This window comes from Salmo trutta, chromosome 12 (assembly GCF_901001165.1).
Source record: "Salmo trutta chromosome 12, fSalTru1.1, whole genome shotgun sequence".
Taxonomy (NCBI): Eukaryota; Metazoa; Chordata; class Actinopteri; order Salmoniformes; family Salmonidae; genus Salmo; species Salmo trutta.
The window spans coordinates 91,458,681-91,481,703 of record NC_042968.1 but is presented as its reverse complement, the minus strand read 5'-3'; the positions used below and the strand labels follow the sequence as shown (position 1 = coordinate 91,481,703).

General features: G+C 43.7%; 1 protein-coding gene across 4 annotated transcripts in view; it reads left to right on the top strand.

Annotated features, from left to right (window-relative positions):
- The window catches only part of trim3b (tripartite motif containing 3b), a 103,471-nt gene that overhangs the window by 29,131 nt on the left and 51,317 nt on the right, over positions 1-23,023 (top strand). For all 4 annotated transcript variants that reach the window (XM_029770359.1, XM_029770363.1, XM_029770361.1 and 1 more), the window contains 6 exons: positions 4,902-5,083; positions 8,674-8,803; positions 10,331-10,441; positions 18,124-18,275; positions 21,105-21,285; positions 22,693-22,794. In XM_029770359.1, coding sequence (XP_029626219.1) covers positions 4,938-5,083; positions 8,674-8,803; positions 10,331-10,441; positions 18,124-18,275; positions 21,105-21,285; positions 22,693-22,794 — 822 coding nt within the window. In that variant the 5' untranslated portion in view covers positions 4,902-4,937. The remainder of the gene's footprint in view (positions 1-4,901; positions 5,084-8,673; positions 8,804-10,330; positions 10,442-18,123; positions 18,276-21,104; positions 21,286-22,692; positions 22,795-23,023) is intronic.

Genomic DNA, 23,023 nt, shown 5'->3' with positions numbered 1-23,023 from the left:
TACTCACAACCACAGGCCCACTGGTACTCACAACCACAGGCCCACTGGTACTCACAACCACAGGCCCACTGGTACTCACAACCACAGGCCCACTGGTACTCACAACCACAGGCCCACTGGTACTCACAACCACAGGCCCCAGTACTCACAACCACAGGCCCACTGGTACTCACAACCACAGGCCCACTGGTACTCACAACCACAGGCCCACTGGTACTCACAACCACAGGCCCACTGGTACTCACAACCACAGGCCCACTGGTACTCACAACCACAGGCCCCAGTACTCACAACCACAGGCCCACTGCTACTCACAACCACAGGCCCCACCACTACTCACAACCACAGGCCCACTGGTACTCACAACCACAGGCCCACTGCTACTCATAACCACAGGCCCACTGGTACTCACAACCCCAGGCCCACTGCTACTCATAACCACAGGCCCCAGTATATAATACTGGTATACAGTTGAATTTAACAGCTGATCTTATACATTGAAGCAGGTCAATGTTCAGTACTGGATTTTATTTTTTTTTGTAGCCTGCTTTAGTCAATGTTTCAGATTTCGCGGGCAGTCCATATTTAGGTTGGGGGAAATAGGTGATATAAAGCATTGTTGAATTCAAACGTCCTGCTGACAGGTCCAAGACAATTTGCCATTGTTTTCTTGTTCAGAAAAATACATAGTCCTTTACCAGATACAGCATAAATTACTGATAAAGATTAAAAATATTCTGCCAACACAGTAATAGACTGGTAGTATATGTAAAATATTTGACAGTATGGGTAGGCTACAGTATTTCTGTGCGATAAGAGCCTATACCAAGCCAGGACATATAAACTCAATAATCTGTTGATCAACTAAATATTGAACAACAATTTGTCGTTTGCATGACATGACCTAATGCCAATAGTTCCAAATTATAAAATAAGGCCGTTGTTAACCAAGTTTCCAGTCAACCATTTTACGCGAGTAAAGTAGCATACTGTCAGATAAAACATTTCATGACAGGCTTGATGGAAACATTTTTGATAAACTTTCCAAATGTCAACAAAACAAAATATGCTAGACAAGGTGCGATCTTTTTGTGTCAGGGAACTCGGAACTGGGAACTCTCTGACTCCCGACAACTGGGAACTTGGACAAAAACGAGCTCCGACTGGGAAAAATCATTTTGAACAGTCATCCAACTCAGAATTCTAACTTGGGAACTCGGGCCTCTTCCTAGAGATCCAACTTTCCGACCTAAAGATCACTGACATCATGATTTGACCTCGTATTTTTCCGAGTTCCTAGTTGTTTTCAACGTAGCATACAGTGGTTCCTCCTTTTAAAAGTTGCTAGCTTACTTCGCGGGACTTTTTTTTGTGGTTTGTGGTTTAGTACGGTACCCTGCGTCACCACTTCATTGCTCCAGACCACCACAAGGGGGAGTTAGAGACCTGATTATGCTTTTGGGTCCTACTGTGTCTCTAACTGACAATGAATGGGTGACATAAACCTAAATAGTAACTGCTAATTGTGCAGGACTTCAGTAGTACTAACTAACACTGTTGTTACAGTAAGGTTTTTTATTATTTTATTTTGTTAGGATTATTTTGCTCTTACTGTAGGCCACTCCCGACCGGTCTTGTTGTACAGCGCCTGAGTGGCACAGCGGTCTAAGACACAGCATAGCAGTGCAAGCTGTGTTGCTACAGATGCTGGTTTGATACCAATGGCGACCTTGACTATAAGTTTTTGGTTTCTCTCCCTCTAAAAACAGAAATAAACCATTCTAAATAACAAACTGCCTTTATTTACAAATTAGTAACAACGTCTCACCCCATGTTCAGGAATAGCCTTTTTCCTCGCTCATTTTATGTTATTTGAAAACAAAATAATCTGTAAAATGTAATTTTTTTTAAGCAAAGCAATTATTACTATTATCATTCATTTAGAATTATCTAAAAGCCAGTTGGATATTCTCACAGATATATTATTAACCCTGGTATTAGCAGGACAATATATATTGGTCATATTGGTCATGGCTCCCGAGTGGCGCACAATGGGACTGCCTTGCAGTTTTCCAGCTGTATCCACTGAGATGGCACAATGGGACTGCCTTGCAGTTCTCCAGCTGTATCCACTGAAAGCGAGTGGGGTTCAAGGCACGAGGGAAGGGGCACAGGATGGGCCACAGAGCCGCGCACAGACGGACCTAGTCCATGGGGAAGAGGGAGGGGGTGGACCCCCACCCCGCCACACTGGCAACACTTTAAGGGGCATTGCGCTAATAATGGAGCTGACTAGGGAAACGTTTCCGCTGTTCTGTGGGTGGTGGGAGCTCCCATCTGATGTATGAAATAGAGGGAGCACTGAAGGAGGAAGCCACGGCATTTGGATGGTGTCCTGTCATATTTCTCTGGGAGGGATAGACGGGCATCGCCGACCTGAGTGGGTTGCTGAATGGGCTGGTGTGCTGACCCGTTGGGTAGACTGGCTCTAGAATATCCTCCACTGTTGAGACGTTGTAGACTGGCTTTAGAATATCCTCCACTGTTGAGACGTTGTAGACTGGCTCTAGAATATCCTCCGCTGTTGAGACGTTGTAGACTGGCTTTAGAATATCCTCCGCTATTGAGACGTTGTAGACTGGCTTTAGAATATCCTCCGCTATTGAGACGTTGTAGACTGGCTTTAGAATATCCTCCGCTATTGAGACGTTGTAGACTGGCTTTAGAATATCCTCCGCTGTTGAGACGTTGTAGACTGCGGAGAACCTCTTCCATAGCCGTCCCCAGTTGAGCCAGCTGATCATGGTGTTGGCGAAAAAGGTCACCTTGTTCATTGATCGTCTAGAAGAGGTCCGGTTGTCCTGCTGCTTCCATATTTTGAGTTGGTATTCTGTAATGATGGGGCGGTGAGCCGGAAGCATTTGCAACGTTTTAATCAAACAACAAAACCAAGACACTAACATAAGGCAGAACGCCGATACACAAGAACAATACCAACTGGTGAGTGAAGATGGGAGAGTGACAATGAGGAAATAATGAAGGTAATGGAGTCCAGGCGTGAATCATAATGATTCACAGGTGTGCGTAATGATGTGTTCCAGGTGTGCGTAATGATGAGTTCCAGGTGTGCGTAATGATGAGTTCCAGGTGTGCGTAATGATGAGTTCCAGGTGTGCGTAATGATGAGTTCCAGGTGTGCGTAATGATGAGTTCCAGGTGTGCGTAATGATGAGTTCCAGGTGTGCGTAATGATGAGTTCCAGGTGTGCGTAATGATGAGCGCCAGGTGTGCGTAATGATGAGTTCCAGGTGTGCGTAATGATGAGTTCCAGGTGTGTGTAATGATGAGTTCCAGGTGTGCGTAATGATGAGTTCCAGGTGGGCGTAATGATGAGTTCCAGGTGGGCGTAATGATGAATACCAGGACCGGTGGTTAGTACTCTGGCGACGTCGTACACCGGAGGGGAGGAGCAGATGTGACAGATGGAAACAAATCTCCGGAGAGAAATATATTTTTTTAGCAGATTTCTTTTAATATTAGCATGAAACCCTATCACCAATTGGATGGAAACCAAGCTATAGTCACTATAAAAAGTGAATGGGGGCGTTTTCCAGAGTTTTAATGTTCCTTCATGCATGCGCAGTTTTATGACAGGTCTGATTTACAACGGGAAACATCCTACACTATACAAAAGTATGTGGACACTCCTTCAAATCAGTGGATTCCTCTATTTCAGCCGCACCCGTTGCTGACAGGTGCATAAAATCGAGCACACAGCCATGCAATCTCCATAGACAAACATTGCCAGTAGAATGGCCTTACTGAAGAGTTCAGTGACTTTCAACGTGGCACCGTCATAGGATGCTTTGTTAAAATTTTGCCCTGCTAGAGCTGCCCCGGTCAACTGTAAGTCTAGGAGCAACAACGGCGCAGCCACGAAATGGTAGGCCACACAAGCTCACAAAATGGTACCACCGAGTGCTGAAGCGCGTAGCGTGTAAAAATCATCTGTCCTCTATTGCAACACTCACTACCAAGATCAAACTTGGTAGGTTACGTTCCATATTAAAATCAAATCAAACTTTATTTGTCACATGGGCCGAATACAACAAGTGTAGACCTTACCGTGAAATGCTTACTTACAAGCCCTTAACCAACAGTGCAGTTCAAGAAGAGTTAAGAAAATATTGATCAAATAAACTAAAGTAAAAAAAATATAAAAAGTAACACAATAACATAACAATTACGAGGCTATATCACGGGGGGTACCGGTATCGAGTTAGTGTTAGCTGGTACTTGCCAAGTATTTACCAAGTGGTAATGTGGTAAAAATGGGTACTTTCTAGCACTGACATGAGCAATTCGACTGGTACCCACTTGGTACTAGACGGCAGTATACATAATACTGCTGGGTTGTCATCCCCATGAAGACAAAAAACAGAGTCGTACTTAGGCCATTGTTATGTGACTTATATGCAACTCACAATTCACAACACTTGATTTTCTCTCTCTCTCTCTCTCTCTCTCTCTATCCCTCTCTCTCTATCCCTCTCTCTCTCTATCCCTCTCTCTCTCTCTCTCTCTCTCTATCCCTCTCTCTCTATCCCTCTCTCTCTCTCTCTCTCTATCCCTCTCTCTCTATCCCTCTCTCTCTCTCTCTCTCTCTCTCTCTCTCTCTCTCTCTCTCTCTCTCTCTCTATCCCTCTCTCTCTATCCCTCTCTCTCTCTATCCCTCTTTCTCTCTATCCCTCTCTCTCTCTCTCTCGCTCCCCTATATCTCTCTCCTCTCTCTCTCTCTCTCTCTCTCTCTCTCTCTAATAAACAATAAAAACATTTACAGTAAACATTACACTCCCAAACGTTCAAAACGAATAAAGACATCTCTCTCTCCTTCTCTGCAGGTTAAGTGTAGTGGCGGTGGCTGGCTGTGTGTGTGAATGTCTGTTCCCATGGCGCAGCGGGAGACAGGCGGCACCAGCCCGGTGGTCCGGCAGATAGACAAACAGTTCCTGGTCTGCAGCATCTGTCTGGACCACTACCACAACCCTAAAGTCCTGCCCTGCCTGCACACCTTCTGTGAGAAGTAAGTCTACACTACACCCTAACCACTACTCATACACACTAACCACCCTAACCCCTAAACCCTACCCTACTAAATTACTTACCGTTAGCTCAAACTTAAATCAAATCAAATCGTATTGGTCACATACACATGGTTAGCAGATGTTAATGCGAGTGTAGCGAAATGCTTGTGTTTCTAGTTCCAACAGTGCAGTAATATCTAAAGAGTAATCTAACAATTCCACAACAACTACAGTACCTAATACACACAAATCTAAGTAAAGGAATGGAATAAGAATGTATACATATAAATATATGGATGAGCGATAACAGAGAGGCATAGGCAAGATGCAGTAGATAAAATACATAAAATACAGTATATACATATGAGATGAGTAATGTAAGGTATGTGGCATTATTAAAGTCACTCGTGATCCGTTTATTAAAGTGGCCAGTGATTTCAAGTCTGTATGTTGACAGCAGCCTCTAATGTGTTAGTGATGGCTGTTTAACTGTCTGGTGGCCTTGAGATAGAAGCTGTTTTTCAATCTCTCGGTCTCAGCTTTGATGCACCTGTACTGACCTCGCCTTCTGGATTGTAGAGGGGTGAACAGGCAGTGGCTCGGGTGGTTGATGTCCTTGATGATCTTTTTGGCCTTCCTGTGACATCGGGTGCTGTAGGTGTTCAGTGTGGTAATCACATATATAGATTCTAAAGGTTCTAAAGCTTCTAAAGGTTCTAAAGGTTCTAGAGCTTCTAAAGGTTCTAAACATTCTAAAGCTTCTAAACATTCTAAAGCTTCAAAAGGTTCTAAAGCTTATAGAGCTTTTAAAGCTTCTAAAGGTTCTAACGCATCTAAAGCTTCTAAAGGTTCAAAAAGTTCTAGAGCTTATAGAGCTTCTAAAGGTTCTAAACCTTCTAAAGCTTCTAAACGTTCTAAAGCTTCAAAAGGTTCTAAAGCTTCTAGAGCTTCTAAAGGTTTTAAAAGGTTCTAAAGCTTCTAAAGGTTCTAATGCATCTAAAGTTTCTAAAGGTTCAAAAAGTTCTAGAGCTTCTAAAGGTTCGAAAGCTTCTAAACATTCTAAATGTTCTAAAGCTTCTAAAGATTATAGAGCTTTTAAAGCATCTAAAGGTTCTAAAGCTCCTAGAGCTTCTAAAGGTTCTAGAGCTTCTAAAAGTTCTAAAGCTTCTAAAGGTTCGAGAGCTTCTAAAGCTTCTAGAGCTTCTAGAGCTTCGAAAGGTTCTAAAGGTTCTAAAATGTTCTAAAGCTTCTAAGGCTTATAAAGGTTCTAAAAGGTTCTAGAGCTTATAGAGCTTCTAAAGGTTCGAAAGCTTCTAAACATTCTAAAAGTTCTAAAGGTTCTAAAGCTTAGAGCTTTTAAAGCTTCTAAAGGTTCTAAAGCTTCTAAAGGTTCTAAAGGTTCTAAAGCTTCTAGAGCTTCTAAAGGTTCTAAAATGTTCTAAAGCTTCTAAAAGTTCTAAAGGCTCTACATTTTCTAAAGCTTCTAAAGGTTCTAAACAGTTCTAAAGTTTATAGAGCTTTTAAAGCTTCTAAAGGTTCTAAAGCTTCTAGAAGGTCCAAAGGTTCTAAAGGTTCTAAAGGTTCTACAGCTTCTAGATCTTCTAAAGTTTCTAAAATGTTCTAAAGCTTCTAAAGGTTCTAAAGGTTCTATACCTTCTAAAGTTTCTAAACTTCTAAGGTTCTAAAGCTTATAGAGCTTTTAAAGCTTCTGAAGGTTCTAAAGGTTCTAGAGCTTCTAAATCTTCTAGAGATGCTAAAGGTTCTAAAGCTTCTAAAGCTTGTAAATGTTCTAAAGGTTCTAAACCGTCTAAAGGTTCTAGAGCTTCTAAAGGTTCTAAATGTTCTAAAAGGTTCTAGAGCTTCTAAATGTTCTAAACGGTTCTAAAGGTTCTAAAAGGTACTAAAGTTTCTAAGTGTATTCCTGAGTTTTAAGACCTGCCAACACCATGCAGCAATCTGAGAGACGGCCATTATTGAAAGGTAGTCAGAGACGATTAAAATCCCTCTATCCATCTTTCTCTCTACCCCTCTCTCTATTCTTCTCTTTCACTCTCTGTCCCCCTCTCTCTCCCTCCCTCTCTCTCTATCCTTCTCTCTCTCTCTCTCTTTCAGAAACAAAACACCCCCTCTATCAGAGACTTTTAGATGGAGGAGGGAGGGAAGAGAACCAGCTTGGTACCAACATGGCAACATAATCAACCAGGCACACGCATGCACACGGGCAAACTCAAAAACACACACGAGGAAAACAATCAGTGGTTCAATCTCTTTCAATTCGAGTCAGTTTAATTTCACATCTCTCTGTATAGGAGTGCAACAATAGATTGAATTTAATGGGGGATTCGACCCCAAAACGTTACTTAAAGTTACTTAACTTTAGGTTACTGTTTAAGCATAGAGCTGGTGTCTGTAGCTGGTGTCTGTAGCTGGTGTCTGTAGGTGGTGTCTGTAGGTGTCTGCCGGTGCCTGTATGTGTCTGTAGGGGTGTCTGTATGTGGTGTCTATAGGGGGTGTCTGTAGCGGGTGTCTGTAGGGGGTGTCTGTAGGGGGAGTCTGTAGGTGGTGTCTTTAGCGGGTGTCTGTAGGGGGTGTCTGTAGGGGGTGTCTGTATGTGGTGTCTGTAGGGGGTGTCTGTAGCGGGTGTCTGTAGGGGGAGTCTGTAGGGGGTGTCTGTAGGGGGTGTCTGTATGTGGTGTCTGTAGCTGGTGTCTGTTGCTTGTGTCTGTAGGTGGTGTCTGTATGGGGTGTCTGTAGGGGGTGTCTGTAGCGGGTGTCTGTAGGGGGTGTCTGTATGGGGTGTCTGTAGCTGGTGTCTGTAGGGGGTGTCTGTAGGGGTGTCTGTAGGGGGTGTCTGTAGGGGGTGTCTGTAGGGGGTGTCTGTAGCTGGTGTCTGTAGGGGGTGTCTGTAGGGGGTGTCTGTAGGGGGTGTCTGTAGGGGGTGTCTGTAGCTGGTGTCTATAGCTGGTGTCTCTAGCTGGTGTCTCTAGCTGGTGTCTGTCTGTGTCTCAGACTGCAGATCTTAGGTGTCGTTGGGCAGATGTAGTCCTCAGGATGAAAAGAGACAGGTGATGAAAGGGAGGAGAGCGAGAGAGAGAGAGAGAGAGAGAGAAATAGGTGACAGAAGGAAAGAGAAAGAAGTACTGTCCCATGAAACACTTCTCGCTCTCCCCTCTCTATATCCCTCCCCCTCTCTCTCTCTCTCTCTGTTATGCTTGACAGGAAGGTTGTCTGCTTTCCCTGGCTCAGGCTCTTTTGGTATGACAGTGATGCGTGCCTGGCAAAGCAATAGAGTATGTAACAGATATAAACGTCCCAAAGCGGTTACAGATTGCATTATCATTTGTAACAGAAATCTGTTCTTTCTGTTTCTCCCCCTTTTGCAAACCCTCTCTCCCTTTCACCCACACTCTCTCTCACTCACTCACTCTCTTTCACTCTCTCTTTCTCTCTCTCTCTCTCCCTCTCACTCACTCTCTTTCACTCACTCTCTTTCTCATTCTCTCTCTCCCCCTCTTTCTCCCTCTCTGTCCTTCTTTCTCTCTCTCTCCCCCCGTCTCCCCTATCTCTCTCTCTCTCTCTCTCTCTTCAGCTGTTTACAGAACTACATCCCTCCAGAGTCTCTGACGTTGTCGTGCCCTGTGTGTCGACAGACGTCCATCCTACCAGAGAAAGGAGTATCCGCTCTACAGAACAACTTCTTCATCACTAACCTCATGGAGGTATGGCTTCTTTCGTTGTTGTGGTCAGAGGTAGAGCCTATCGATGGCTAACATGGTGTCCCTTGTTGTAGTCTAAAGCTTCTTCCGTTGTTGTGGTCAGAGGTAGAGCCTATCGATGGCTAACATGGTGCCACTTGTTGTAGTCTAAAGCTTCTTTCGTTGTTGTGGTCAGAGGTAGAGCCTATCGATGGCTAACATGGTGCCACTTGTTGTAGTCTAAAGCTTCTTTCGTTGTTGTGGTCAGAGGTAGAGCCTATCGATGGCTAACATGGTGCCACTTGTTGTAGTCTAAAGCTTCTTTCGTTGTTGTGGTCAGAGGTAGAGCCTATCGATGGCTAACATGGTGCCACTTGTTGTAGTCTAAAGCTTATTTCGTTGTTGTGGTCAGAGGTAGAGCCTATCGATGGCTAACATGGTGTCCCTTGTTGTAGTCTAAAGCTTCTTTCGTTGTTGTGGTCAGAGGTAGAGCCTATCTATGGCTAACATGGTGTCACCTGTTGTAGTCTAAAGCTTCTTCCGTTGTTGTGGTCAGAGGTAGAGCCTATCGATGGCTAACATGGTGCCACCTGTTGTAGTCTAAAGCTTCTTTCGTTGTTGTGGTCAGAGGTAGAGCCTATCGATGGCTAACATGGTGTCACCTGTTGTAGTCTAAAGTTTGATTGCGGTGTGTTATGTTGTGGGTAGGTCATAGCCTGTGTACCAGTCTAGTTCAAGAAGTTTAAATATATATAAAACAGGTCTGGATTTCAGGCTAGTTTCCCATAGTGCACTACCTTTTGAGCAGAGCCATATATTAAGAGAGTTGGGCCAGGTTTTTTAGAACAGACGCCATATTAGAGCTTTTATTCTTAATGTTGGTGATGTAGCAAAACGGGCCCCTATGACATGACCAGCTGTAAACAAGCAAAAAAAAACAGAGCAGTGAATTTTACAGGCATTTTCATTGATTAGCATTCTGGGATAATGGCTGTCCATATCTTTAATGTGTTGTGGTGTCTGTTTTCATTGGACAGCTTTAGTCACGCTAATGATCGGGGGGCTGAACATAGTTATATATAATTAGAAGACTGCAAAATGACCATAAGAAGCCCAAACAGATATAACATTTGACAAAAACACAATAATTTTAAACCTTGTGATAATATACAAATGTAAATGTGTCTCTCTACTACGAACAGATTTCTTAAATTAAAATCATTTGGAGCTGATTTCCTGGTATTTTTTACAGTCTTCTATGTCCAACAATAAAATAAATTAAAAATTATCTATATTTTTTTTACTCTGAAAACTTTGGGGGCCACTATAAAACCACCCGCAGGCCTTCAGTTGAGGAATCCTGCTGTATAGTTTACTACCTTTGACAGGAGACATGTGCTGCTTCCACCTCGGTCTCTAGTCAAATGTATGTGTGTTCTGTATGGTGAATAGGGTCTCGTTTGAGACACAGCCTTTGTTATATTATATAATATATTGAGAAGTTTTAAATGCTGTCTCAATAAATGTTGATCTTGATTGTGTTGTGGTCAGGTCCTCCAGAGGGATCCAGAGTGTTCGAGGCTTGAAGCCTGTAGTGTCCTGGAGTCAGTTAATGCTGCTGCTGCAGGGAAACCCCTCTGCTGCCCCAACCACGAGGGCAAGGTAGGGTTCTGTTACCACTAATACCCCTCTACTACCTCTAATACCCCTCTACTACCCTCTACTACCACTAATACCCCTCTACTACCTCAAATACCCCTCTACTACCCTCTACTACCACTAATACCCCTCTACTACCCCCTACTACCACTAATGCCCCTCTACTACCTCTAATACCCCTCTACTACCCCTCTACTACCCCAACTACCTCAAATACCCCTCTACTACCTCTAATACCCCTCTACTACCTCTAATACCCCGCTACTACCCCTCTACTACCCCCTACTACCACTAATACCCCTCTACTACCCCCTACTACCACTAATACCCCTCTACTACCCCCTACTACCACTAATACCCCTCTACTACCCCCTACTACTAATATTGTTATTGATCAATAATGACAATCCTCATGCCATTGACAGCTTAGATGGAAAGCTACTGAGGATGGTAGCTGACTCTATACCCACTCCTATCTGTTATATATTTAATTTGAGCCTCGAGAAAAGTATTTGTCCTCAGGCCTGGAGGGAAGCCAAAGTAATTCCGCTACCCAAGAGTGGTAAAGCAGCCTTTACTGGTTCTAACAGCAGACCTATCAGCTTGCTGCCAGCTCTTAGCAAACTGTTCGGGATTTTTTTTTTACCTAATGCAATGACATTTCTCTGTAAACAAATGAACAACAGACTTTCAGCATGCTTATAGGGAAGAGCACTCAACATGTACCACACTGACACGTGACATGATTGGTTGAAAGACATTGATAATAAGGAGATTGTGGGAGCTGTACTGTTAGATTTCAGTGGAGCCTTTGATATTATTGACCATAACCTGTTGTTGAGAAACGTATGTGTTATGGCTTTTCAACCTCGGCCGTATCATGGATTCAGAGCTATCTATCTAATAGAACTCAGAGGGTTTTCTTTAATGGAAGCTTCTCTATTGTCAAACATGTAAAGTGTGGTGTACCGCAGGGTAGCTCTCGAGGCCCTCTACTCTTTTCTATTTTTATCAATGACCTGCCACTGGCATTAAACAAAGCCTGTGTGTCCATGCATGCTGATGACTCAACCATATATGCATCAGCAACCACAGCTAATGAAGTCACTGAAACCCTTAACAAAGTGTTGCAGTCAGTTTTGGAATGGGTGGTCAGTAATAAACTGGTCCTGAACATCTCTAAAACTAAGAGCATTGTATTTGGTACAAATCATTTCTTAAGTTCTAGACCTCAGCTGAATCTGGTAATGAATGGTGTGGCTGTTGAACAAGTTGAGGAGACTAAATGACATGGCGTTACCTTAGATGGTAAACTGTCATGGACATAAAATATACAGTTGAAGTCAGAAGTTTACATACACTTAGGTTGGAGTCATTAAAACTTGGTTTTCAACCACTCCACAAACTTCTTGTTAACAAACTATAGTTTTGGCAAGTCGGGTAGGACATCTACTTTGTGCATGACACAAGTAATTTTTCCAACAATTGTTTACAGACAGATTATTTCACTTATAATTCACTGTATCACAATTCCAGTGGGTCAGAAGTTTACATACACTAAGTTGACTGTGCCTTTAAACAGCTTGGAAAATTCCAGAAAATGATGTCATGTCTTTAGAAACTTCTGATAGGCTAACTGACATAATTTGAGTCAATTGGAGGTTTACCTGTGGATGTATTTCAAGGCCTACCTTCAAACTCAGTGGCTCTTTGCTTGACATCATGGGAAAATCAAAAGAAATCAGCCAAGACCTCACAAAAAGTCTGGTTCATCCTTGGGAGCAATTTTCAAACGCCTGAAGGTACCACATTAATCTGTACAAACAATAGTATGCAAGTATTAACACCATGGGACCACGCAACCGTCATACCGCTCAGGAAGGAGACGCGTTCTATCTCCTAGAGATGAACATACTTTGGTGCGAAAAGTGCAAATCAATCCCGGAACAACAGCAAAGGACCTTGTGAAGATGCTGGATGAAACAGGTACAAAAGTATCTATACCACAGTAAAACTAGTCCTATATCGACATAGCCTGAAAGGCCGCTCAGCAAGGAAGAAGCCACTGCTCCAAAACCGGCATAAAAAAGCCAGACTTTGGTTTGCAACTGCACATGGGGACAAAGACTGTACTTTTTGGAGAAATGTCCTCTGGTCTGATGAAACAAAAATAGAACTGTTTGGCCATAATGACCATTGTTATATTTGGAGGAAAAAGGGGGAAGCTTGCAAGCCGAAGAACACCATCCCAACCGTGAAGCACGGGGGTGGCAGCATCATGTTGTGGGGGTGCTTTGCTGCAGGAGGGACTGGTGCACTTCACAAAATAGATGGCATCATGACGAAGGAAAATTACGTGGATATATTGAAGCAACATCTCAAGACATCAGTCAGGAAGTTAAAGCTTGGTCGCAAATGGGTCTTCCAAATGGACAATGACCCCAAGCATACTTCCAAAGTTGTGGCAAAATGGCTTATGGACAACAAAGTCAAGGTATTGGACTGGCCATCACAAAGCCCTGACCTCATCCTATAGAAAATCTGTGGGCAGAACTGAAAAAGCGTGTGCGAGCAAGGAGGCCTACAAACCTGACTCAGTTACACCAGCTCTGTCAGGAGGAATGGGCCAAAATTCACCCAACTTATTGTGGGAAGCTTGTGGAAGGCTACCCGAAACATTTGACCCAAGTTAAACAATTTAAAGGCAATGCTACCAAATATTAACTGAGTGTATGTACACTTCTGACCCACTGGGAATGTGATGAAAGAAATAAAAGCTGAAATAAATCATTCTCTCTACCGTTATTCCGACATTTCACATTCTTCAAGTGAAGTGGTGATCCTAACTGACCTAAAACAGGGAATTGTTACTAGGATTAAATGTCAGGAATTGTTAAAAACTGAGTTTAAATGTAGTTGGCTAAGGTGTATGTAAACTTCCGACTTCAACTGTAGATTCAATGGTTGTAAAGATGGGGAGAGGTCTATCCGTAATAAAGACATGCTCTGCTTTTTGACTCCACACTCCAAAAAGCAAGTCCCCCAGGCTCTAGTTTTGTCTTATCTTGATTACTGTCCAGTCGTGTGGTTGAGTGCTGCAAGGAAAGACCTAGTTAAGCTGCTGCTGGCCCAGAACAGAGCGGAACGTCTTGCTCTTTGCTGTTATCAGAGGGCTAACATCAATACTATGCATACCAGTCTCTCTTGGCTAAGAGTTGATGAGAGACTGACTGCACGTCTTCATGAATGTGTTTTAAATTGTTTGCATAGTCAACTTACACAAAGCTCTGACACACACACACACACACACACACACCCCACCAGATATGCCACCAGGGGTCTTTTCAAAGTCCCAAAATCCAGAACAAATTCAAGAAAGCGTACAGTATTCCATAGAGCCATTAGTGCATGGAACTCCCATCTCATATTGCTCAAAGGAACAGCAAACCTGGTTTAAAAAACAGATGAAGTAAAACCTCACGGCACAACACCTCTCCCCTATTTGATCTAGATAGTTTGTGTGTATGTATTGATATGTAGGCACGTGACCTTTTGTAAATTGCTGTAGTTCTGTATTATGTTTCATGTTTTGTGTGAACCGCAGGAAGAGTAGCTGCTGCTTTTGCAACAAATAAAATAAAATACCAAATACTACCACTAATACCCCTCTACTACCCCCTACAACCACTAATACCCCTCTACTACCCCCTACAACCACTAATACCCCTCTACTACCCCCTACAACCACTAATACCCCCCTACTACCCCCTACAACCACTGATACCCCTCTACTACCCCCTACAACCACTAATACCCCTCTACTACCCCCTACAACCACTAATACCCCTCTACTACCCCCTACTACCACTAATACCCCTCTACTACCCCCTACTACCACTAATACCCCTCTACTACCCCCTACAACCACTGATACCCCTCTACTACCCCCTACAACCACTAATACCCCTCTACTACCCCCTACAACCACTAATACCCCTCTACTACCCCCTACTACCAATAATACCCCTCTACTACCCCCTACTACCACTAATACCCCTCTACTACCCCCCTACAACCACTGATACCCCTCTACTACCCCCTACAACCACTAATACCCCTCTACTACCCCCTACAACCACTAATACCCCTCTACTACCCCTTATACCACTAATACCCCTCTACTACCATTAATACCCCTCTACTACCCCCTACTACCACTAATACCCCTCTACTACCCCCTACTACCACTAATACCCCTCTACTACCCCCTACTACCACTAATACCCCTCTACTACCCCCTACAACCACTGATACCCCTCTACGCTCTACTACACCTACCTGTCCTACTACCACTAATACCCCTATACTGCCCCCTACTACCACTAATACCCCTCTACTACCCCCTACTACCACTAATACCCCTCTACTACCCCCTACTACCACTAATACCCCTCTACTACCCCCCTACTACCACTAATACCCCTCTACTACCCCCTACAACCACTGATACCCCTCTACTACCCCCTACAACCACTGATACCCCTCTACGCTCTACTACACCTACCTGTCCTACTACCACTAATACCCCTATACTGCCCCTACTACCACTAATACCCCTCTACTACCCCCTACAACCACTGATACCCCTCTACTGCCCCCTACAACCACTGATACCCCTCTACTACCCCCTACAACCACTGATACCCCTCTACTACCCCCTACAACCACTGATACCCCTCTACGCTCTACTACACCTACCTGTCCTACTACCACTAATACCCCTCTACTGCCCCCTACAACCACTAATACCCCTCTACTACCCCCTACAACCACTAATACCCCTCTACTACCCCCTACAACCACTGATACCCCTCTACGCTCTACTACACCTACCTGTCCTACTACCACTAATACCCCTATACTGCCCCTACTACCACTAATACCCTACTGCCCCTACTACCACTAATACCACTCTACTACCACTAATACCCCTAGACTACCACTAATACCCCTCTACGCTCTACTACACCTACATGTCCTACTACCACTAATACCCCTCTACTGCCCTTAGTACCACTAATACCCCTATACTGCCCCTACGACCACTAATACCCCTAGACTACCACTAATACCGCTCTACTGCCCCCTATTACCACTAATACCCCTCTACTACCCCTCTACTTCCACTAATACCCCTCTACTACCCTCTACTACCACTAATACCCCTCTACTACCACTAATACTCCTCTACTACCACTAATACCCCTCTACTACCACTAATACCCCTCTACTACCACTAATACCCCTCTACTACCCCTAATACCGCTCTACTGCCCCCTATTACCACTAATACCCCTCTACTACTCCCTACTACCATTAATACCACTAATACCCCTCTACTACCACTAATACCCCTCTACTACCCCCTACCACCACTAATACCCCTCTACTACCCCCTACTACCACTAATACTCCTCTACTACCACTAATACCCCTCTACTGCCCCCTATTACCACTAATACCCCTCTACTACCCCTAATACCGCTCTACTGCCCCCTATTACCACTAATACCCCTCTACTACCCCCTACTACCATTAATACCACTAATACCCCTCTACTACCACTAATACCCCTCTACTACCCCCTACCACCACTAATACCCCTCTACTACCCCCTACTACCACTAATACCCCTCTACTACCCCCTACTACCACTAATACCCCTCTACTTCCACTAATACCCCTCTACTACCCCTACTACCACTAATACCCCTCTACTTCCACTAATATCCCTCTACTACCCCCTACTACAACTAATACCACTCTACTACCCCATCTACCCTTCTGAAACACCCTCTACATCCCCGTATTGCCCGTCTGCTGCCCCAACCATCAGGACAATGTACATTATATTACCCCCTGCCACCCCATCTCCCCCTGACCCTACTGCCCCGCTGGTGAGCCATGGTGAATACATCTTGGGGTCACAAGGCAAGATAACTGACTCAAACACTTGATTTTGTTTTACTTGTTGAATTATGTAGTAACAATTTATTGAAGGCATCCTGTTATGATGTATTATGATGCAGGTATAGTGCATTATGATGCAGGTATAATGTATTATAATGTATTATCGTGATGAGTATGTCTGACCCCAGTATAATGTCTTAAAGGTTCCACACAGTCAAAATCATGTCTTCCATGATTGGAAGTGGGACCTGTAAAATACAGTATAAAGTTCCAGTGTAATAAGTGTGTTAAAATGAGAAGTAGTTTGGCCATAGTACAGGGATATGGTTTCATCCAAATGTCATCAAAATATTATACTGGAACATTTGATGACATTTGGATGAAACCATATCCCTGTACTATGACCTAACTACACTGATAAAGTTTGATCATAAAGTTATTCGTCCCCTACCCAAACACTTGAATTAAGGAGGCGCGATTATTAAGGACATTTTGTGACGTCACAAAATGCTCCTCATTTTAACACACTTATTCTCTTACCTAATTTAAAGGTGCACTATGCAGAAATCACTCTGACGTTTCCTGGTTACTAAAATTCTCATAGATCGTCTAATTTTAGATTATGTTACAAACAAGCAAGTGTAGTGTAGAGAATCATTATACCATCTAAACTGCTGTAAAATATATTTTCCGTGAGCAAAACTATTGTATTTTCAGCTGTTTGAAGCCAGTGAATAAACCCGAAAGTAAAACACACAAAAATGAAACTTAGTTAGATTTCTTGATTTATTTTAGATGAATTTGGACTATTTTGAGGAAGTGTATACTGGCTATGTTGTTGCTACGGCGTCTCAAGAGGGACAAAGTGTAATATTTCCTTTTTTTCTCATTTTCCAAGCAAAGGTTTTTTAAGTGGGTATGCGAGGCACAGACATTTGCTCGGCCTGCTAGGAGCAAATCAAACCTAGTATGCGGGCGTCTTTAGGGAAAGATTCTTATAGGTTTCCTCTTTCATCTGTGTCTGGGGTTAGCTAGTTACTTGCTAGAAAGGTCTTCAGCCAGTATGGAACACAAGCAGGAGAAGGGTTGCCCAAAACTCAGACGCAGTTGTGATGTCATTACATCAAGAGACATGCCGAACAAAAGATTCATGCAAACGTCTTCTCATGATTGACAGTCATGCTATATGAACCAAAAAATTGTATGTTAGTCAGTATATTTAATGTATGAAGTGTACCCAGACTTCTCCCTGTCCATTCTCAACAAAAATTATCCAAGATGAACTAGCTAGCTTGCTTGATAAAACGTTGCTGACAATTCACAAATCATTTGTGAAACCATGACAGGATTGGATGTTGCATGCAATGTCCAACGTTGTTTGAGTTTCTTTGCGTAAAAGCCAATTTGTTTGAGACGCAACACTGCTCACTGCGTCCATGTTGTTTGACGTAGGCATTTTCAAAGAACCGCTAGTCAAGGTGAGTTCTCCGCACCACTCATCGTCTGTCTTTTCAGACTTCCTGGTAGTTTGACATGAGAGAAAAAAAAGTAATTTGCTGAAATTCAGAGCATTTTTCTAGCGGAAACAAAAATGTTATTGGTGATGTTTTGGTAGTTGAAAAGGCTATTTTACATGGGAATCAGAATGACTGTTCAGGACCACTTAAAGTGCTTGGGACACAATGGTGCAATGTGGTGTTTGTCTCCCCCTGCAGGTGATGGAGTTCTACTGCGAGTCATGTGAGACCGCCATGTGTCTGGAGTGTACAAAGGGAGAGCACAGAGAGCATGTGACCGTCCCTCTGAGGGATGTCCTGGAGCAGCACAAAACACAACTAAAGACACAGCTAGACGCCATACGCAATAGGTATGCTCACTCTAACCCTGACCCTCAACTATATATATGAGATTGGAGAACACATTGGGAGGGATCTTAGACCATTCCTCCATACAGAATCTTTACAGATCCTTGATATCGTTCCTCTGTGCTGACTGGCCCTCTTCCATTCAAATCACAGGTTTTCAAATGGGGTTCAAGTCCAGAGACTTGCAAAATCTTGATTTTGTGGCCTATTAACCAATTTCTTTGTGGATTTTTATGTGTTCTTGGGATTATAGTCTTGCTGGAAGATCCACTTGTGGCCATAATGTGTTAGCCTCCTGGCAGGTGCATGTTTGAATTGTTTTTTAATTTTTTTATTTAACTACACAAGTCAGTTAAGAACAAATTCTTATTTACAATAACTGCCTACCCCGGGCCAAACCCAGATGTCCTGGTATTACTTGGTCAAATTCAAATTCATTGCAACCACAGAAATACTGTTATTAATTTTACCTTTATTTAACTAGGCAAGTCAGTTAAGAATAAATTCTTATTTTCAATGACGGCCCACCAGGGAACAGTGGGTTAACGGCCTCGTTCAGGGGCAGAATGACAGATTTGTATCTTATCAGCTCAGGGATTTGAACTTGCAACCTTTCAATTACTAGTCCAACACTCTAACCACTAGGCTACGCTGCCACCTCTAATCTGCTTGCTCTGCCCTCATATTTAGACTCACATTGAAATGTTGTACCATTTTATTTTTAGGACAACCAGGGCTAAACGTGGAATACACAATCATTTCACATAAACAGCTGCATCCATGAGATGTATTGTTCGAGAGCTTGGGACTATAAGGGTCTGTCTGCATTTTTGTCAAAATGTAGTTATTGACATAGCTGTCACGGGTGTCGTAAGAACTGGGCCAAGGCGCAGCGTGTGTAGAGTTTCACATCTTTATTCCAAAGTGAAACTTAGCGAAACAAAATACATCAATAAACGAACAACAAACCGTGACTACGTGGTGCACAAACACAAAACAATAGCCCACAAACACAGGTGGGAAAAATAGCTACTTAAATATGATCCCCAATTAGAGGCAACGATTACCAGCTGCCTCTAATTGGGAACTAAACCAAAACACCAACATAGAAATTTTAAACTAGAACACCCCCTTGTCACACCCTGACCTACTACACCATAGAGAAACAAGGGCTCTCTATGGTCAGGACGTGACAATAGCCCCATATCATGAATGATCCACCACCATATTTTACAGTAGGTATGAGGTCCTTTTCTGCATATGCTTCTGTTTTCCTATTCCAAACCCTCTACTGGTGTGCATGGCCAAAGAGCTCCATTTTCATATCATCTGACCATAGCAACGGCTCCAATCCAAGTGCCATTTCCGTTTTTCAAACTCAAGGTGGTGCTATGGTTAGATGTGATGTCACATGGTCACATGACCATTGCAGGCCAACACCGTTCACTGGCCTAGGCAGGCCTAAGTAATACAAGGAGCCGACCATTTTGTGACTCAAAACATTCACGTACTAGCCTTAACTCTGACTCTTGCCTTAACTCTGACTCTAACCTTAACTCTGACTCTAACCTTAACTCTGACTCTAAACTTAACTCTGACTCTAACCTTAACTCTGACTCTAACCTTAACTCTGACTCTAACCTTAACTCTGACTCTAAACTTAACTCTAACTCTGACTCTAACCTTAACTCTGACTCTAACCTTAACTCTGACTCTAACCTTAACTCTGACTCTAACCTTAACTCTGACTCTAAACTTAACTCTGACTCTGACTCTAACCTTAACTCTGACTCTAACCTTAACTCTGACTCTAACCTTAACTCTGACATTAACTCAGATATAGCTATATACTATATACTCAGATATAGCTATATACTATATACTCAGATATATCTATATACTAAGATATACCTATATACTCAGATATACCTATATACTATATACTCAGATATACCTATATACTATATACTCAGATATACCTATATACTATATACTCAGATATACCTATATACTATATACTCAGATATAGCTATATACTATATACTCAGATATACCTATATACTCAGATATATCTATATACTCAGATATACCTATATACTATATACTCAGATATACCTACATACTCAGATATACCTATATACTATATACTCAGATATACCTATATACTCAGATATACCTATATTCTCAGATATACCTATAAACTATATATTCAGATATACCTATATACGCAGATATACCTATAAACTATATTCTCAGATATACCTATATACTAGATACTCAGATATACCTATATACTAGATACTCAGATATACCTATATACTATATACTCATATATAGCTATATACTCAGATATACCTATATACTCAGATATACCTATAAACTATATTCTCAGATATACCTATATACTCAGATATACCTATATACTCAGATATACCTATAAACTATATTCTCAGATATACCTATATACTCAGATATACCTATATGCTCATATATAGCTATATACTCAGATATACCTATATACTATATACTCAGATGAGGGCTGTGTCTTTACTAGCCATTAAACTCTTGCTTCATCATTTCCTCCATTCCTCACCTCCCTATCAAAGCTGGAGGAGGTCAGAAGAAGGAACATTGGATTCTCCTGCAATGCACTGCAATCTCTCTCCTCCTCCCCCCTTCTCTTTCCTCTCCTCCTCTCTCCTCCTCCCCCCTTCTCTTTCCTCCTCCTCCTCTCTCCTCCTCCCCCTTCTCTTTCCTCCTCCTCCCTCTGCTCTTCCTCTTTTCTATTTTCTCCTCCCCCCCCCTCCCCCCCCCTCTCTCCCTCCCTTTAGACTGCCCCAGCTAACAGCAGCTATAGAGCTGGTAGGGGAGATCTCCAAGCAGCTGACAGACAGGAAGAACGAGGCGGTGACTGAGATCAGCAGTACCTTCGAGGAGCTGGAGAGGGCGCTACAGCTCAGGAAGACAGCCCTCATCAATGACCTGGAGAACATATACGGCGCCAAGCAGAAGGTCAGACACACCCCTTAAAGCTAGACACACCCTCTCTGGGCCAGACACACCCACTATGGGTCAGACACACCCCCTTTAGGCTAGACACACCCCTTAAAGCTAGACACACCCCCTTCCTTTAGATCGTTTTTTGGGCTTGACTATCTGTGTTTACATGTATAAATCTGTTATTATATGCATTTCTATGGACTGATTGCAGTAAGGCCAACTTCAATCCTCTCCTCCCTGTCTATCTCTCCATCCTCTCCTACCTGTCTTTACCTATCTCTCCCTCCTCTCCTCCCTGTCTCTAACCATCTCTCCATCGTCTCTCCTCCCTGTCTCTAACCATCTCTCCATCTTCTCTCCTCCCTGTCTCTAACCATCTCTCCATGCTCTCTCCTCCCTGTCTCTAACCATCTCTCCCTCGTCTCTCCTCCCTGTCTCTAGCCATCTCTCCATCCTCTCCTCCCTGTCTCTAGCCATCTCTCCATCGTCTCTCCTCCCTGTCTCTAACCATCTCTCCATCTTCTCTCCTCCCTGTCTCTAACCATCTCTCCATGCTCTCTCCTCCCTGTCTCTAACCATCTCCCCCTCGTCTCTCCTCCCTGTCTCTAGCCATCTCTCCATCCTCTCCTCCCTGTCTCTAACCATCTCTCCATGCTCTCTCCTCCCTGTCTCTAACCATCTCTCCCTCGTCTCTCCTCCCTGTCTCTAACCATCTCTCCATCTTCTCTCCTCCCTGTCTCTAACCATCTCTCCATCCTCTCTCCTCCCTGTCTCTAACCATCTCTCCCTCCTCTCTCCTCCCTGTCTCTAACCATCTCTCCATCCTCTCTCCTCCCTGTCTCTAACCATCTCTCCCTCCTCTCTCCTCCCTGTCTCTAACCATCTCTCCATCCTCTCTCCTCCCTGTCTCTAACCATCTCTCCATCCTCTCTCCTCCCTGTCTCAAACATCTCTCCATCCTCTCTCCTCCCTGTCTCTAACCATCTCTCCCTCCTCTCTCCTCCCTGTCTCTAACCATCTCTCCATCCTCTCTCCTCCCTGTCTCTAACCATCTCTCCATCCTCTCTCCTCCCTGTCTCAAACATCTCTCCATCCTCTCTCCTCCCTGTCTCTAACCATCTCTCCATCCTCTCTCCTCCCTGTCTCTAACCATCTCTCCCTCCTCTCTCCTCCCTGTCTCTAACCATCTCTCCATCTTCTCTCCTCCCTGTCTCTAACCATCTCTCCCTCCTCTCTCCTCCCTGTCTCTAACCATCTCTCCATCCTCTCTCCTCCCTGTCTCTAACCATCTCTCCATCCTCTCTCCTCCCTGTCTCTAACCATCTCTCCCTCGTTTCTCCTCCCTGTCTCTAACCATCTCTCCATCCTCTCCTCCCTGTCTCTAACCATCTCTCCCTCCTCTCTCCTCCCCGTGTCCAGGTGCTCCAGGCCCAGCTCTCCACTCTCCTCCAGGGGAAGGACCACATCCAGAGCAGCTGTAGTTTTACTGAACAGGCCCTGAGTCACGGCAGTGCCACAGAGGTTAGTGGACTGGTTAACCATTACTAGGCCCTGAGCCACAGCAGTGCCACAGAGGTTAGTGGACTGGTTAACCATTACTAGGCCCTGAGCCACAGCAGTGCCACAGAGGTTAGTGGACTGGTTAACCATTACTAGGCCCTGAGCCACGGCAGTGCCACAGAGGTTAGTGGACTGGTTAACCATTACTAGGCCCTGAGCCACAGCAGTGCCACAGAGGTTAGTGGACTGG